This window comes from Cutaneotrichosporon cavernicola, assembly GCF_030864355.1.
Source record: "Cutaneotrichosporon cavernicola HIS019 DNA, chromosome: 6".
Classification (NCBI taxonomy): Eukaryota; Fungi; Basidiomycota; class Tremellomycetes; order Trichosporonales; family Trichosporonaceae; genus Cutaneotrichosporon; species Cutaneotrichosporon cavernicola.
This window is the reverse complement of record NC_083398.1, coordinates 278,121-293,395: the sequence shown is the minus strand read 5'-3', so window position 1 is coordinate 293,395 and position 15,275 is coordinate 278,121. Positions and strand designations below refer to the sequence as shown.

Here is a 15,275-nt window from a genome sequence, read left to right as displayed (position 1 = left end):
CTGACAATTAGAAATGGATCCTAAGCTACGACGCGCCAGGAGACACCGTGCCGCTTTCTCGCTGCATCCCTCTCCTCCTCTGTCTTAGGCCTGGACAGACTCAGACTGGAACCTCTTTGGCTCACCAGCTATGGCCTGTTAGCAATTGCTAACTTGCCTCCGAAGTCGAAAGACGACAACAACCTCCTTCTCCTTCTCCTACTCTCAACCCCAACTCTTTCAACTCTTTCAAACTCCAGTCTCTTTCTCATCCTGTCTACACCTACCTTCAACCTCTACACCTAGCTCCTTTAATCTCGTCCGTGGCGCACACACATCCGCCCATTCCCATCGCCATCCCGCCCATCTCCCCACACAGTTTCCTCAGGTACAACACCCCATCACCTTCCAGCGCATCTCGACAACTCCTTCCTATCCTAACCTACAACCATGGCCACCCGCTTCGGCCCGGGAGCGCAGCAGTTCCCATCGCCGCAAAACGGCAACATGCGGCCGGGCTATATGCGCCTCGGCAGCACGAACAGCGCTACTTCCCCCAGCCCCAACGGCGCCCCTTACAGCCACCAGCAACGGCAGCCAAGCGGTGGCCCCAGCGCGGCGCCAATTCGCAAAGCGGACCGCAAGGATGCCAAGGAGGTCGCGTGGGTGCACTGGCGCGCACTCAAGGACTTTCTGACCGCGTTCGGAGACAAGGGTGCGTTTCATGGCGCGAGAGCCCGAGCGCCGTTGCGGCTTACGAGGCTCAGGAATTAATGAGACTGATGCCAGAATCACCGACCGCGCGAGCGAGCGCACGCGAAAAGCTCACCCGCTTGACGCGCCTCCAGTTCTTGGAACTAAGCACGGACGTGTATGATGAGCTTATGCGCCGGCTCGCTGAGGAGAGCAATAACCAGGATGGAGCTGGTAGGCTTCCTTACCCGGCGTGATTGAGCTCACACCCAGTCGCCCCGTTCTTACCGGTCCGCGACGACTTCCACCCGAAGCGCAACCAGGCGCGGCAAAAGCTCGCAACGTTACCAAAGAACCGGTTCAAGGACCTTTCAAGTGACGTCTTCTTCGAGCTCCGCAGGAGGTATCCCGAGTTCGAGGCCGAGGCAACCAAGAGCGTCGAGGGCGAACAGGAGATGTTGCACGAGGAGACGCTGCCTTCTGCGTACGCCGGAGCCGGAGGCGGCGTCCCTCCGTCGTCGAGCTCGTCCAGCTTGGCGTCGCAGACGCGTGCTCAACAACGACCAGCACACCACCGCAAGGGCTCGTCTATGGGGAGCAATAGCAGCATCGACCGCGAGCGCAACAACGCTTCTGTGAACTCACAGGCCCGTGACCGCTACGCCAACCTCACGACGCCAACCAACGACGTGGTTGTGCCCAACAAGAGCCGGCTACAGGAGGAGGCGATCGAGGTGCCGTACGCGCGTGACTCGCATCACGAGGATGCGCAGCCGCTCTTGCCGCAGAGTGGCGCTGGGACAAATGGCATGCGCTCCGAGTCACCGTCTCCGACGTCGGCGTCGCATGACCCGATGTCACCTGGTGCTACCGACGAACAATACCTCGACCGCATGTCATTCTCGTCCAACATGACAGGGGCGCGGAAGGGCAGCATCGGCGGGCTCACCTCGCCCAATGGCTGGGAAGACCAGGAACACAAGTTGCGCGCCGAATACGAGTTGCGCATCGCTGGCTTGGAGCGGAAATTGCAGGCAGTTGAGGGCGAGCGGGACGACATGCAACGCGAGCTGGCGGATCAGCGGGAACGACGCAAGGACTACGAGGACGAAGTGCGCGGCCTCAAGGAGCGGTCTGCGGGGCACGCGGCGACGTTGCGTTCCATGCAAGATGAGCTCGACGTGTCCAGAGACGAGACCGCAACCGTGCGGATGGAGTATGACCAGAAGCTCCGACAAGCACAGGACGGGTTGAGGCAGTCGCAAGACGGGTTGAGGCAGTCGCAGGACGGGTTGCGACAGGCGCAGGAGGAGATTGCGCAGTGGCGCCTGCGGTGCGACGGCTTCCAGGACGAACTCCACCGCCTCGAGACGGAGCGTGCAGACCGGGCAACTCGCGAGGTCTCGCCCGCGGCTAACGGGGAGTCGGTGGCCGAGCTGCGGAACGAGATGCGCTCGCTTGTCGACGAGCTGCAATCACTGTCGATGCAGAACGACGAGCTCATGAGCGAACGCGAGCGCGGCAACGAGAACCAGAGCGCGCTCGAGGCCCAGGTTGAGGAGTACCGTAAGCAGGCGAACGCGGCACGAACCGAGCTGCGTAACCTCAAGGCGACGTCAACAATGTTCGTCTCGCAGCCACTGTCGAACGACCACCTCCCAGCCTCGCCGGACGGGAACATTGCCGACGCGCACGTGTCGGCGTTCCAGATAGGCATCGACAGCCTGTTGGCCGCCGCCCGCTCATCCGCACCGTCTGGTGTGCTCCCGTCCATGAAGGCGGTCGTGGAGGCTGTGACGAGCATTGGCGACGACGTCAAGGTGTTCGAGGAGAGCCCCAACTTGGATGTTGACGTGTCGCGTCTCGAATTGCTCAAGTACGAGTCGTCGACCCGGTTGTCGGCCCTCATGTCGGCTGCGCGCAACCACGCGATGGCGAGTGGGCTGTCACCCGTGTCACTCATCGATGCGGCGGCCGGATACCTGAGCGCCAACGTGGTCGAGATCATCAAGCTGCTCAAGATCCGGAGGACAGGGAGCACGCGCGAGATCCTCAGCAAGCAGAGTATGAGCATCAGCGACATGGTGCGCCGGAAGTCGGGTGTGTACGCGAGCATAGACGAGGCCGAGGAGGACGCGGCGATTGCGCGCGGCTCAGTGTCCCCACCCACGCAATACGCAGCACCCACGGAGAGGAGGCCAAGTGGCCCAGGGATGAACATGAGTCCGCCGCGGGGGTACGGACTCTCCCCGATTCCCGGATCGCCGTCGTCGCGCCTCGGCACCGGCCCGCCGAGCGCGTTCGAGGCGCCCGAGCTGCGTGTCAAGTCGTTCCAGAGTGCCAGCTCGGTCAGCAAGCACTCGGGGAGCTTTGACCTCGAGCGCAAGGTTTCCGTAGCGAGCCGAGGGAGCGACTACGGTGACCGCGACCCGTTCGCGTCCGCGTCCACGCCGACACCGACGCCCGGCCTCCGCCTCAACTCTGCAGCAGGTACTGCGCCGACCTCGATTCCTGTACCGGCCGTCACTATCGCCAGCAGTTCGCCGGAGAACGTGCGCGGGCAACTCGAGCAGTCGACGAGTCCCGCGTACCAGAACCAGCCTGCCAACAATCCGCGTGACAGCACAGCGCACCGCTCCACCAACTCGTACGACAGCAATCCCCGTGCGAACGAGCCATACACCAACCACCGCTCGAACACGTCGCACGACGGACCCCAATACGCGAGCAACAACCCATTCGCTCAGGCCTTCGGCGCCCAAAATCCGACATTCGGCCACCAGAGACAATACAGCGAAAACCACTCCGCGTACAGCGACACCTCTGCTGGTCCAGATGCCGAGTGGGACCAGCTCAAGCCGTACCTGAACACGCAGAGCAGCGCCCTCGTAAACCACATCCAGAACCTGCTGGCGGCAATTCGGACAGGCGGTCAAGGGCCAGCACTCAACGAGCACCTCTCCGAAGTCATTGCAGTCAGCTCGAGCATTGTTGGCGTGTGCCGCGCCTCCCTGCCTCCTCGACTGCAGGCGCCCGGCGAGCCCCTCCTGGCGGACTTGGTCGGTAACACGGACCGCCTGAGTGAGGCGCAGCAGGCTGCGGCTAGGGCTGGAGGCTTCGATAAGGCCCTCAGGCAGGGGATAGCCAGCGCGTCATTCGGCGTAGCAAAGGCCCTCAAGGCGTTCATGAAGGTCGGCGGGACGGCTGAGTAGCCGGCCGGGCTTGGGCTCTGTGATCCTGTCGATATAATGTAGTCCTACTCTGTAGCGGATGATTCTTGGTGCTCCTAGCTCTTAGTGTTCGCATCGCTGCTCTAGTTGACATAGCTCTGCTGCGATTCAGGTAGCCTGAATGTATTTGGATGCCTAACCGTAGATCTCGGCATTGAGCCCCGACCCACCACTCCACTCCTCGGGCCCAAACAGGCCAGCCCAACTCGCAGGCTCACGTAGCTCGGCATCTGGCGTCAATCCTCCAATGTTCAGCTGTACGTACCAATATCCAGCACGCTCAGCAGTGCCGACGCGAGCGCATGCGCGTCACCCCTATTGTCGCCTTCGACGACCCACTCGGCGATTGCCCCGCTCGGCTGATCCGCCAACGCCGAGAGGAGACGGCGAGTCAGGCCTGCACCGGGAAGGAAGGGCGGGTAGGAAGTAGAGCCGGCGGAGGGGGATGCGGTCGGGTCCAGCGTGAGTCGGAGGGGCGGGAGTTTGGCGAGGTTGGTGAGGGTGGGTTGGGTGGGTGGGGAAGGGGGGAGGATGGCCTGGATTGGTGTGCTGGTATCAGCGTCTCTGGGCTTGACACCTTCTCTTTCCCTATCCTCGTTGAGAGGTCAGCGACTCACAGCAACTGCGCATCGTCCTGGTTCGCAGCATCAAGCGACGCGAGGACAATCGCAACCCCCGCACCCTTCAATGCCGAAGCAATAAGCGCCACATGCTCCTCCTTCTTTGCCTTGAGCGTCGGCGCGCGCTGGAGGAGCACGAGAAGGTCGCCTGTGGATGTGCCGTACACTACTATCAGTTGAGTCAAGGTGGGAGGGTACGTTCAAGTCCACCGGTTACGATGCCGTCGTCACCACTCCCTGCGAAGGGGGCGACCGTGTCCCCGGTCCCGATGAAGGCTACGCGATGGAGGGAGAGGGAGGAGACTAGGAGGTCGCACGCCAGTTGGGGGACGTTTCCGAGAGATACGGCGGGCTGCGATTAGAGACGGAGAAGAAGAGAGATAGGAAGATCGATGACGCACAATAACCACCGTCGCGCCAGAGAGACGGGCTGGGTCGAAGCCGTTGACTGGGTACACTGTCGTGGACATTGTTGTTGTTGAGAAATGACAATGACGCAGCGTCCATCTTGAACTTTCGGATGTGCCACGTGTGAGATTGTCTCCCTTACGTGAAGCCACCGCCTCTCGCCACTACCAACCTCACTCTTCACTCCCAGCCTAGGTGCTCAGCCAGAAGCCAGTCTTTCATGCTTGCGATCTACTCAGCCTCGCTACTGGGCTTTGGAACACTTCACACTTTGGCGCCACTTCAATGGTTACGGGAACTGGGGATGACGCCGAACTGTGAACGGAACTCTATCCAAAGCCAAAGGGTCGCTTAAGCGCCAAATACACGTTACGTAAACCCACCCTTAAATCGATGACCGCACGTTGCATACCAAGGAAGCTGTCAACGTCCATCAACCAACTCCACTCCTCTCACCTTGACTCGACTCGACCCATCGACCATGTCCCGCCTAGGTGTCGGCTCTGCAGCAGGCACCAAAGGCACGCACTACAATGCGAATCTGGGCAGTGCGCTCGTGCGCGGCGCCTGGACTGAGACCAACCCCGGCGCAACGCCTGGCGGGGGCGCGCTGTCGTGGAGCGAGCTCCTCCGAAAATGGGCAAAGCATACTGGCGGGAGTGAGTTGTGTTTCGGGCAGTCTGACAGTAGACACAGAGGTGGTCGGGGCGCTGCGAAGTATTGCGGCAGCCGACCTTCGGAGATCGACGCGTGACGCCGACGGGCCAGATGGGGCTGGAGACGATGCCTGGCGTTTGGGAGCTTGGTCACGGCACCCTCTCTCTTCGCCGGAAGAAGTCAAGACTGCCCTCCAGGGATTGACGGCGCTGTCACCAACCAAGCTTACTGAGACGGAGAGACGGAGCGTCGCCCTCACTTCCGCGTACGCGCTTTACGTGTTGGCCGACTACGACTCTGCATTGAGCGCGTACGGCTCCTTTGACTGGGCGAGCGATCCCACCGAAGGCGTCGTCCCAGGCGACGCCGCCGTGGTGGAACGCGTCCGCGCCCGCGCTGTTCAAGGCATGTGCTATGAGCTCGCGAGTCGGCCCGATACTTCTCTCGCCCTCCAAAGCTACATAGAAGCTGTCAGGTTGCTCGACAAACTCTCGGTACACCCCCTCACCACCCCGACATACCTCCAGGCTCCAAACACGCCCAAACCCCCACCTCCTGCCGCCGACCAGCGCGAACTTATGCGCTACATCTCCACGGCACTTACTCGGGCGGCCGTCATTGCCGCTCACACCTCCGAATCGCAACTAACCCTCCGGATCCTTCGGACATACCACGCCGTCGCGGCGGGATGGCCCCCAACCTTCCGTGCGCGCCAAAGGCAGCGCATGCTCAACCTCTACCTCGCCGCGCTTTTCGAGGCGTTTCCGCCAGCTGGGGCGACCGTCCCCGAACCATACCTTCTCACGGGGGGAGTTGCTAACCGCACAGCGCGCGCAACGTGGCACGCAGAGGTCGCCGAGGCGTTCCGGTACGGCCAGCGCTTGCTTGACAATACCACTAGCTTCCCAGAAGCGGGAAAGCTCAATGCGCCAGTCATTGAGTTTGCCAACCAGGTGTCCATGTTCCCCGACCACGAACAGCGGCTCACGCTTGACGCTATCACGGTCTTGTGGTGGGCAACCAACCTCACCTTCCAGAGTCAACTCATCCTGCGTCGCCTGACGTGCCTCCTCCCTACGACCGGGGATTACGCTGAGGCGCGCCGCGTGTTCGAGCTGTACGTCGAGACGGTGCTCAAGGCGCGCCAAGCCGAGAACCCGGAGTCGACGCTCGCCCTGCAGCGACAGCTTACGATCGAGGACGGGGAGCTCGCGGATAACCCGAACGACGAGCCGATCGACGCCAACGGCCACGGCGAGAGCAAGGACCCCACGTTGTATGGTCAGATGGACTCGGACACGGACTTTGTCTCCACGCTGCTCGTCGGTTCGCGGCTGCTCCTCACAGACCTCGGCCACGCCAAGGAGGCGTGGCGGTACGCGACACTGGCTGGAGACGTGGTGCGGCAGGGTAGTGTCTCGCGCAAGTTCGCCGCGCTCGTTGAGGAGAATAAGGGCGTCGTACGGCTGGTCATGTCGGGAAAAGACGCGGACAGAGTCGAGCGACCAAAGTACCAGGCGCAGGCGATCAACCACCTGCGGCGAGCGACGATGTTGGACCCAAGCTCGGCAAGGGCATTCTACCACCTCGCGTATGCTGAGGCCTCGGCGCGCTCGATACAGCCCGCTCTCCAGGCGGTGCGCGAGGCACTCGAGCTCGACGACCACAGTGTGCCCTCATGGCACCTGCTCGCGCTGTTATTGACCGCTTCAGGCGACTGGGAGGGTGCGCTCAAGGCGTGCCAAACTGGCGTCGCGCTATGGGAGGCCGACGACGAAGCTCTGGCGGCCGACGATGGCGACCTGCCAACTGTGAACGGGCACGGCGCTGCGCCACCACATCCGCTCCTCTCACCCGAGGGGTCCCTGGTTCCGCCGACCCCGGCACGCGTGCCTCCCTCCTCGCGCTTCCGCCGTCTCGAGACCGTGATACAGCTCCGCATGACGCTAAACGTCGTCACTGAAAAGCTGCATGGACCCGACATCGCCCTGGAGCAGCAGCAGGAGCTCTTCCTCTTCTTCTCGCAGCGGACCGAGAAGGGCGAACGAGCCGAACGCCGTCGCTCAGGCACGATCAGCACGCGCGTCCCATCAATGCGGGGTTCGATCCGAGCAACGCCGCGAGGCTCGCCTGTCCCCGTGTCGGGGTTATCACCAGCAGAGGTGACGGTCCAGCCTCCTAGTCCACCACGCGGTTCGCCGGCCCAGAAATCGCCAGTGACACCACACGACTACGCGGTCGAGGACGAGCCTCGGCGGCTGCATCACAAGAAGAGTCTGCTCCCGAAACACCTGCATGTGCCGAGCGTCGCCCGAGCCAACTCGCACTCTCGTTCCGCTAGCATGCCTAGCTCCACCCTCCGACCGGACGTTGTACCACGCTCGCGAGCGGCCAGCGCAACGAGCGGGTCAGGCGCACCGAGCATCGCCCCAACCGCCGTTCACTCGCACTATGCCGGTGCTGGCGGGCGCGGTCCACCCCCACCTCCTTTGAAGCAGGTCGTCCGCCGCAGTCCCGAAGAGGAACGCGTCCTCTCAGACATGTGGCTGATGAGCGCGGCGTCGTTCCGCCGCTCAGGCAACCTCGAGCAATCCCTCGTGGCGATCGAGGAGGCCGAGACGCGCGACCCCGAGAATCCCGCCGTGTGGGCCCAATTGGGGTTGTGGAACTGCGCAGCTGGAAAGGCAGAGGACGCGCAGGCGGCGTTTACGAAGAGCCTGCTCCTCCGTCCTGACTATCCTCCTGGCGCGGTGGGCGTTGCCCGCCTTCACGTCGAGGCTGGGGCTGTGGATCTCGCTCACAGTCTACTTTCTCAACTGGTGCAGGACCGGGGATGGGACGTGCCCGAAGCGTGGTTCGCGCTTGCCAAGGTGTGTGAGCGGCAGGACAGACATGCGCGTGCGCGCGAATGTCTCCTCTACGCATTGCAGCTGGAATGCACACGGACGTGCCGCGCGCTACCGGACGCACTGCCCCGATGGAGTGAGTGAGTAGGTAGGTAGCTAGATGTACATAGTCGAAGCAAGTTCACGCATGTCTCCCCCCATGAGTCCAGGACATCTAGTCATCGATGATGTATACAAATCTATCACAGGCCCAGAACACACTTCTCGACCCAGTACTCGTGGATCCGCGCATCGCCGCTCAACTCTGGGTGGAACGACGTAACGAGCTTACGCCCTTGACGAAGCATGACCGCCCCCGTGAGCTGGACATCTGGCTCTCCGAGGGGACTATCATTGGGCGGCGGGGCCGCGACGCAGCCTTCTGGCAAAGCAGCCAAAACCTCGGTCTCAACCTCCCCAGTAAGAGAATGGACTGCTGGCGCGCGAATGAAAATCGTATTAAACGGTTCCGACCCCTTCAAGCACGGAATGACCATGGGACATTCAAAGCTCTCGAGTTGTCCCCCATAAAGGTTGCGCCAGACTTTGAGGCCGCGCATCCCGCCCCAACGCCCGCCGTCACCTTTACGCTTGCCGCCGCCGACATCGTCCGCCATCAGGATCATGCCGGCGCATGTGCCGTATACGGGGCGGGAGGGGTTGGAGACGAACTCGATGAGAGCGGGGAGGAGGCCGTGGGTGCGCGCTGCGACGCGGGTGATGGCAGTGGACTCGCCGCCGGGGATTACTAGGGCGTCGCAGAGCTGGTGTTAGATACCACGAGAAGGGGAGGGGGAGAGGGGAGAGCATTAAGCTTGGCCGAGAGACAACTGTGACAACACAGACATTGAATCGTCTCTAGTGATCTAGTGATCTAGCGAGCCGATTCAGCCGTCATCATTATTCGGCCACAGATTATTCTGTCGCACATGACATGACCTCAGTCTCGGATCTCGGCTTAGACCGCCAAGTGTTTGTCTTCCCAACTTAGATGAGACTCACTGCAAGCTCCTCTGGCGTGCGCACCGCGATGGCCTTGACGGTCGTCCCTTGGGGTTGTACGCTTGGGTCAGCAACATGCTCCATTTCCTCTTTCCCCACTCCCTCCAACCCCCACCCCACAACTTGGACGCACCGCTCAAGGTAATGGATGTGCTCGATAAACGCGCCCTGCAGCGCAAGCACGCCGATCGTGACGCTCTCGGGCGGCGATACTGTCATTCGGTGTTCTGTGAGGGTTGAGTGAGACTTGAGTGAGTGGCAAGTGAGTAGATTCAGATGGGACGATGGGGACGCGAGGTGGGCGTAAAATGTCGAGTCGTGCGGAACGGCTCTTGGGCGGCGCGGGAGGTGCCGGGGTTGGCCGCGTATACCGATATGGAGAACGCGGTGGAGGTCGGCTAGCACAGATCTACTCTGGTGATCGCGATCCGGAATGCGTGGTCACGGAAGCAACCACACGTGGGAAATAGTGGAGGTGCACTTGTATCTCCGTGACTCAAACGGAAGTCGGATTTTTGGCGACTGATTTTCGACGTCAGCATCTGTACACATGTCAGTACACATGAAAGAATTGGGGACCGTGACCGAGCCAAGAACGACCCGCCACAACCATTTCTCGGCGCCGGACGCCTCTACGCTATTCGATCGCTGTAAGCCAGGGGGGACAGCGAGCCCTTGTTGGTATTGGTCGACCGCCTTGATCCTCACTCGCACGTTTGCTGACAATACACGTCTGCAAAATACCGCACAGTGATAAAGGTCAAAAGGCCGCTAAATCTCTCGGCGCCAATTCAATGGCAGCCTCAAAGTTTAGCCAGGGCACAGAACACGGACACTTACATCCGAGCATCCATTGGCTCAATGTCCACGCCACCCTGGACCTGACAGTCACCTACTGTACTGACCATGTAGAGCTGTCCTGTATTGATTCGGCTGGCTGTGCTATCATGCTGCCGAGAGTGTTGATGGCTGTCTTTGTAACGCTGTCGGGCACGGGGTGACAGGACAGAGATTCCAGTGACAGGAGGATGCGAGAGATATCCGGGATATTCGGGGCTTCGGGAGTTGCCCGACCCCTGCGGTCTGTCCCGTCTTGGCCCGCCGTCTCCCTCCTCTCTGAAAGTGATAGCGAAAGCGCGGTGGTACGCCGAGAGTACCCTGGCGCGGCGCCGAGCCAAGGAGCATTAATGAGGGGTGGGGGGTGACGCAGTGGCTAGACCAGCCTTCTATTTGGCGCTACTGGCGTGGAAACTAGTTGACCACCCCTGAAACCCAAGTTGATACCAGCCTCTGCTTGGCAGTACTGTTGTTCCAATCGTTACAGTACCTCGGCTCCAGTACTTTGCTTACCCACCCCCTCACCCCCTCACCTGCCATCATATTGAGTTACAGAGGGCCCTGTGAGTTTAGGAACCAACACTGAATAGTCAATGTTGGACATGACTACAGAGTTACTGGGTGAGATTATTTCAGGAACAAACTGAGACGGCGCCTGACTTTGAATCCTAGGTGGCGGTCGTCGTCAGCCGCTCAAGCCACGCAGCCAACCCCGGTCGACCACTCATCACTCTGTATGCATCAAGTCATCAGGTTCCAGTACAGCAGGACGAGCCGGGCAAGCAGCCTTTCACCGGCTTCACCGTACCGGCGGTACCCCCCAGCTCCCTTCAAAAGCCATCTACAAGACTGAACCCCGACTCTTTTCCCCACCTCCCATTCTCCCCTCAAACGAGTTTATCGCTCCAAACGTGAGTACAAGTCTACGTTGCCTCCGCCATCGATGCCGAACACAATGTCCATTAGTGGATTGTGTGAGGAGTGATGGCGGAATGCCCATTACGTTTGAGTCCGAGCTGATCGCCCTTCTTTCTCTTCTCCTTCTCTTGCTTGCCCTTTTTGGTATACCTACACATTTACGCACCGTCGATCAAACCAACGATCCTTCCTCTAACTGGCGAACAATGCGTACTCGCTCTTCTTTATTCCACTTTGTCCTCGCCTCGCCTCGCCTCGCCTCGCATCCCACGTCTCTATGGCATCTTGCCTTATCATCTCGCCACAATCATAAAACACACTCCCACCATGATTGCCACCCCGCCCATCTCTGATTGGAACCGCAGCCGACGCTGGCGTCAACAGGTACTTTCTTCGCTGGTCGAACGAGCACGCGCTAGTCGCTGCCCCCCCCCCCACAAGTCACCTATATCCCCCGTGAACCCCTATACACTCTCCATCGCTACACCCTACACCCTCAACAATGTACCACTCGGTTGTTCTCTTCGCCGTCCTGGCCTCGATCGTCCAGGGCGCCACTCTCCCCTTCATGTTCCGCCGCGCCGGGTTGGTTTCTCAGCCAGCCCTCGCCCAGCGTGACGCCGACGACAGCCCTGCCTCTTCTCAGCGCCTGGTGCGCCGCCGCAGGCAGTGGGGCGGTGACGATGGAAGCTGGAACGCTGACAAGTGGGGCTGGAAGGGCGATGGTTCGAAGCCCAGCAACAGCAACAACAACGGTAATGCTCTCTGTAGCAGCGCTGGACCCTCGTCCACTACCGAAACCCCCACTGACACGCCAGCGCCAACCCAGTCGTCAACTCCACCTACCGAGAACTCTGGACCATGGCAGCACGTCGACACCATCCAGGGCGCCAACTTCTTCGACTCCAAGTACTGGAACTGGTGGCAGTGGGACGACCCGACCCACGGAGACGTGCGGTACGTCGACTCCGGCGTCGCATGGGACAACGGCCTCGTCTCGGTCAACTCGGCGGGCCGTGCAATCATGCGCGTCGAGACTACCGAAAAGGTTGATCGTGCACGCATGTCGGTCCGCATCCACAACAACCGCGTCTGGACGGGCGGCATGGTCATGATGGACGCCGTTCACATGCCCGTTGGATGCGGCACTTGGCCAGCCTGGTGGCAGAACGGACCCAACTGGCCCGAGGGCGGCGAGATCGACATTCTCGAGGGTGTCAACGCCTTCACCAAGAACCAGGTTTCGCTGCACTCTGGCCGCGGGTGCACCATGCCCAACAACCTTGAGAACAACCAGCTCGGCAAGATGACGACTGGCGGCTTTGATTCGTTTGACTGCTCGTCGGCCAACACGGGAAACCAGGGCTGCGGCGTGCACGACCAGTCGACGCAGTCGTATGGTGACGGCTTCAACGAGATCGGTGGCGGCGTCTACGTCCTCGCCTGGCAGAAGTCGGGTATCACCGCCTGGTTCCACCCCCGTTACAACATCCCTGCCGACATTACGAACAACAACCCCAACCCCGCGAACTGGGGCACTCCGGTGGCTCACTTCCCCTCGTCTTCGTGCAGCCCCTACCAGTTTTTCTACGACCACTTCAACATCTTTGACACGACGCTCTGTGGCGACTGGGCCGGTGCCGACTCTGTCTGGCACCAGTCCGGCTACGCCGGCCAGGACCGGAGCTGCGCGGCTATTACCGGCTACAACTCGTGCATCGACTATGTCCGCAACAACGGACACGCGTTCAACAACGCGTTCTGGGAGGTCAACTACATCAAGTACTTCAACTCGACCGAGCTTGTCTAAACCGCCGGTGGCTGTGCCATCAGTTGGCTTCATGACGAGTAGAGTATGACCCCGACGAGTTGATAGACCCTGGACGATCTGCACGACAGTCGACAACGATAGCCTGCGGTCGCTGCCTGGTGCAGTGGCTGTCGTAATCTGAGCGAGCCACCTCTGTGAGGTTTCCTTGCTCCCATATCCTATCCCGTAGCATGGATGCAGTGTATCTATAGTACAGTGTGGCAGTGTTGGTGGCGGACGGGGGGGAGTGGGTGTACCATGGCTGATATGACTGAGCCATGGAAGACAATCTACAAGTTGTATAGCTATACAACGCCAGACCGTGTTGCCCAGCATCTTGTGTTCGGCGAACCCTACTTCTTCTCCTCCTGCAGTATCTTAAGCAGCTTGGGGACGACACGACGGCTGCGTCAGCGCCTGAAACCCACAACACAACGACTCACTTCCAAGCCCGATCACACTGCAACGCCGTACGATCAGGCACAACCCCCTCCCAAGCCTTCATGGGGACCTTGGGTAAAGCGTGGTGCAGGAGGGCGGTATACTCGGCTGTCGTCCACTTACGACCTCCTCCCCCAGCCTTCGTCGTGCTGGGGTTCTTGTCCTCGGAGTCGCTGGAATCGACGCCAGTGACGCCAGGCTTGGTGTCACGGTTGGGGTCAGGCGAAGGCGACGGAGAAGGTGAGGGTGAGGGACGGCGGACGCGCGGCTTGACGTCTTTGGTGAAGGCGCGGCGCTTGGGCTTCTGAGGTGTCGGGTTCGGGGTGAGGTCCGGCTCCGAGTCGTCGTGCGTGCGCTTCATTGTGTGGTGTGGTGTGGTGGGGGAGGAGAGGGGAGGAGAGGGGGCTGCGGTGGTTGAGGTGGGGTGTGACGAGGTGTGGGAGCGGTGGGTTGGGTGAAGAAAGGTGTGATGAGGGTCGAACAGGTGGCTTGAGGAGTCGAGAGGTCAGACGAGGGTCAAGTGAGCGATAGATATGGGGTGAGGGTGAGGGTGATGACGTGAGGCGAGGAGACAAGAAGGCAGCGTGTGCAGTGCGAGGCGTGTGAATCCCGAAGGATACAAGGATGCAAGGATGTAATGACTCGCCTCACAGCTTGCAGGTGATCACTCACTACGCCCTTCGGCCTCTCGCCCACCTTGCAAGGCAAGTGTACATGACGCTCCCATCCCCTCCCCCATCCCCTCGCTCACCCCAATGTCCTCGCGAAGCTACTTCCTCGCCCCTTTCTCGCGCGCCATCTTGTGCAGGTACGGCAGGAGTGTGTTTCTGCCATCAGCTCCTCCCCTCCCCCCACCAACCCACCCCACCCCACCCCACCCCTCCCTCTCCCAAACTCACTCCCACGTCTTGAGACACTGCATTCCCGTCCGACCTTCAATCTTGCCCTCAAAGTTGGCGCGGGTGGGTCTCTTGAGTGCAATGGTGAAGAGGAGGTCTAGTTCTTCGCCGGTCCATGCGCGGGGTGGGGCTTTGCCTGGCTTCGATTTGGAGCCCTTGCGCTTCTTGGGCTTAACGTCTGAGAGGGATGGGAAGGCGTCGCGCTTGACTCGGCGAGGTGGGGAGGGGGAAGGAGAGGGAGAGTGGGTCGGCATGGGGGTTGTAAGTGAGGGGGTTTGGGTGTATTCAGTCTGGGTTGGGTTTGGGTTTTGGGTTAAGAGGTCGAGTGGAAGCGGTGAGTCAAAGGTAGAGACGAGAGGTGACAACTGAGGACAGGCCAGATCCTTTAGCGAGTGTCGCACTCGAGAAGCCGTCAATCTTGCGCCCTCTCGTATCGACTCGCACTCCCACTCTTGCAATCGCGTTAGCTACAAATCCCGCTCCCACCTCACCCACACCCTACTCCTTCTCCTTCGGTCCACCATTCTCGCGCACCGCCTTGTGGAGGAACGGCACGGCCGTAACACTAGCATCAGCTCACCATACCCAAGAGACTCAAAGCCAGGTACGCATGCACTGGTTGCCCGTCCGGCCCTCAATCTTGCCCTCTTGTTTCTGATGCTGGGACCGTGCTTGAGCGCAATGGTGAGGAAGGTATCGAGCTCGTCGGCTGTCCACTTGCGGGGAGCTGCCTTGAGATTAGTGGTGCGGCGAGCCTTCCTCGGCTCGATGTCCTCCTGGAAGGGGGTGCGCTAGGTTTCGCGCTTGACCCCGCGAGGGGGAGGGGAGGGAGAAGGAGAGTGGGGAGGGGGCATGCTGTAAGAAAATTGAGCGTTGAGATTCAATATATCGGTAGT

The 15,275-nt window shown here is 60.7% G+C and overlaps 7 protein-coding genes across 7 annotated transcripts; 3 read left to right on the top strand and 4 right to left on the bottom strand.

The window, feature by feature from the left end:
• Positions 1 to 429: 429 nt before the first annotated feature.
• On the top strand, positions 430 to 3,884 carry SPA2 (uncharacterized protein; the record flags this gene model as incomplete). Its single annotated transcript, XM_060602531.1, has 3 exons — positions 430 to 694; positions 769 to 906; positions 946 to 3,884. 3 exons carry the CDS (start codon positions 430 to 432, stop codon positions 3,882 to 3,884), a joined length of 3,342 nt encoding a protein of 1,113 aa, XP_060458916.1.
• A 153-nt stretch (positions 3,885 to 4,037) lies between these two features.
• Positions 4,038 to 4,992, bottom strand: CcaverHIS019_0601090 (uncharacterized protein; the record flags this gene model as incomplete). The annotated part of the gene is made up of 5 exons (XM_060602530.1): positions 4,038 to 4,132; positions 4,168 to 4,451; positions 4,520 to 4,688; positions 4,721 to 4,874; positions 4,924 to 4,992. 5 exons carry the CDS (start codon positions 4,990 to 4,992, stop codon positions 4,038 to 4,040), a joined length of 771 nt encoding a protein of 256 aa, XP_060458915.1.
• Positions 4,993 to 5,411: 419 nt separating this feature from the next.
• CcaverHIS019_0601080 (uncharacterized protein) lies at positions 5,412 to 8,577 on the top strand (the record flags this gene model as incomplete). Its single annotated transcript, XM_060602529.1, has 2 exons — positions 5,412 to 5,589; positions 5,621 to 8,577. 2 exons carry the CDS (start codon positions 5,412 to 5,414, stop codon positions 8,575 to 8,577), a joined length of 3,135 nt encoding a protein of 1,044 aa, XP_060458914.1.
• A 98-nt stretch (positions 8,578 to 8,675) lies between these two features.
• On the bottom strand, positions 8,676 to 9,693 carry SNO1 (uncharacterized protein; the record flags this gene model as incomplete). Its single annotated transcript, XM_060602528.1, has 3 exons — positions 8,676 to 9,236; positions 9,475 to 9,535; positions 9,608 to 9,693. 3 exons carry the CDS (start codon positions 9,691 to 9,693, stop codon positions 8,676 to 8,678), a joined length of 708 nt encoding a protein of 235 aa, XP_060458913.1.
• A 2,038-nt stretch (positions 9,694 to 11,731) lies between these two features.
• On the top strand, positions 11,732 to 13,039 carry CcaverHIS019_0601060 (uncharacterized protein; the record flags this gene model as incomplete). The annotated part of the gene is made up of 2 exons (XM_060602527.1): positions 11,732 to 11,984; positions 12,048 to 13,039. 2 exons carry the CDS (start codon positions 11,732 to 11,734, stop codon positions 13,037 to 13,039), a joined length of 1,245 nt encoding a protein of 414 aa, XP_060458912.1.
• A 353-nt stretch (positions 13,040 to 13,392) lies between these two features.
• CcaverHIS019_0601050 (uncharacterized protein) lies at positions 13,393 to 13,841 on the bottom strand (the record flags this gene model as incomplete). Its single annotated transcript, XM_060602526.1, has 2 exons — positions 13,393 to 13,444; positions 13,483 to 13,841. The coding sequence occupies 2 exons, from the start codon at positions 13,839 to 13,841 to the stop codon at positions 13,393 to 13,395; spliced, it is 411 nt and encodes a 136-aa protein (XP_060458911.1).
• A 408-nt stretch (positions 13,842 to 14,249) lies between these two features.
• On the bottom strand, positions 14,250 to 14,633 carry CcaverHIS019_0601040 (uncharacterized protein; the record flags this gene model as incomplete). The annotated part of the gene is made up of 2 exons (XM_060602525.1): positions 14,250 to 14,307; positions 14,380 to 14,633. 2 exons carry the CDS (start codon positions 14,631 to 14,633, stop codon positions 14,250 to 14,252), a joined length of 312 nt encoding a protein of 103 aa, XP_060458910.1.
• Positions 14,634 to 15,275: the final 642 nt, after the last annotated feature.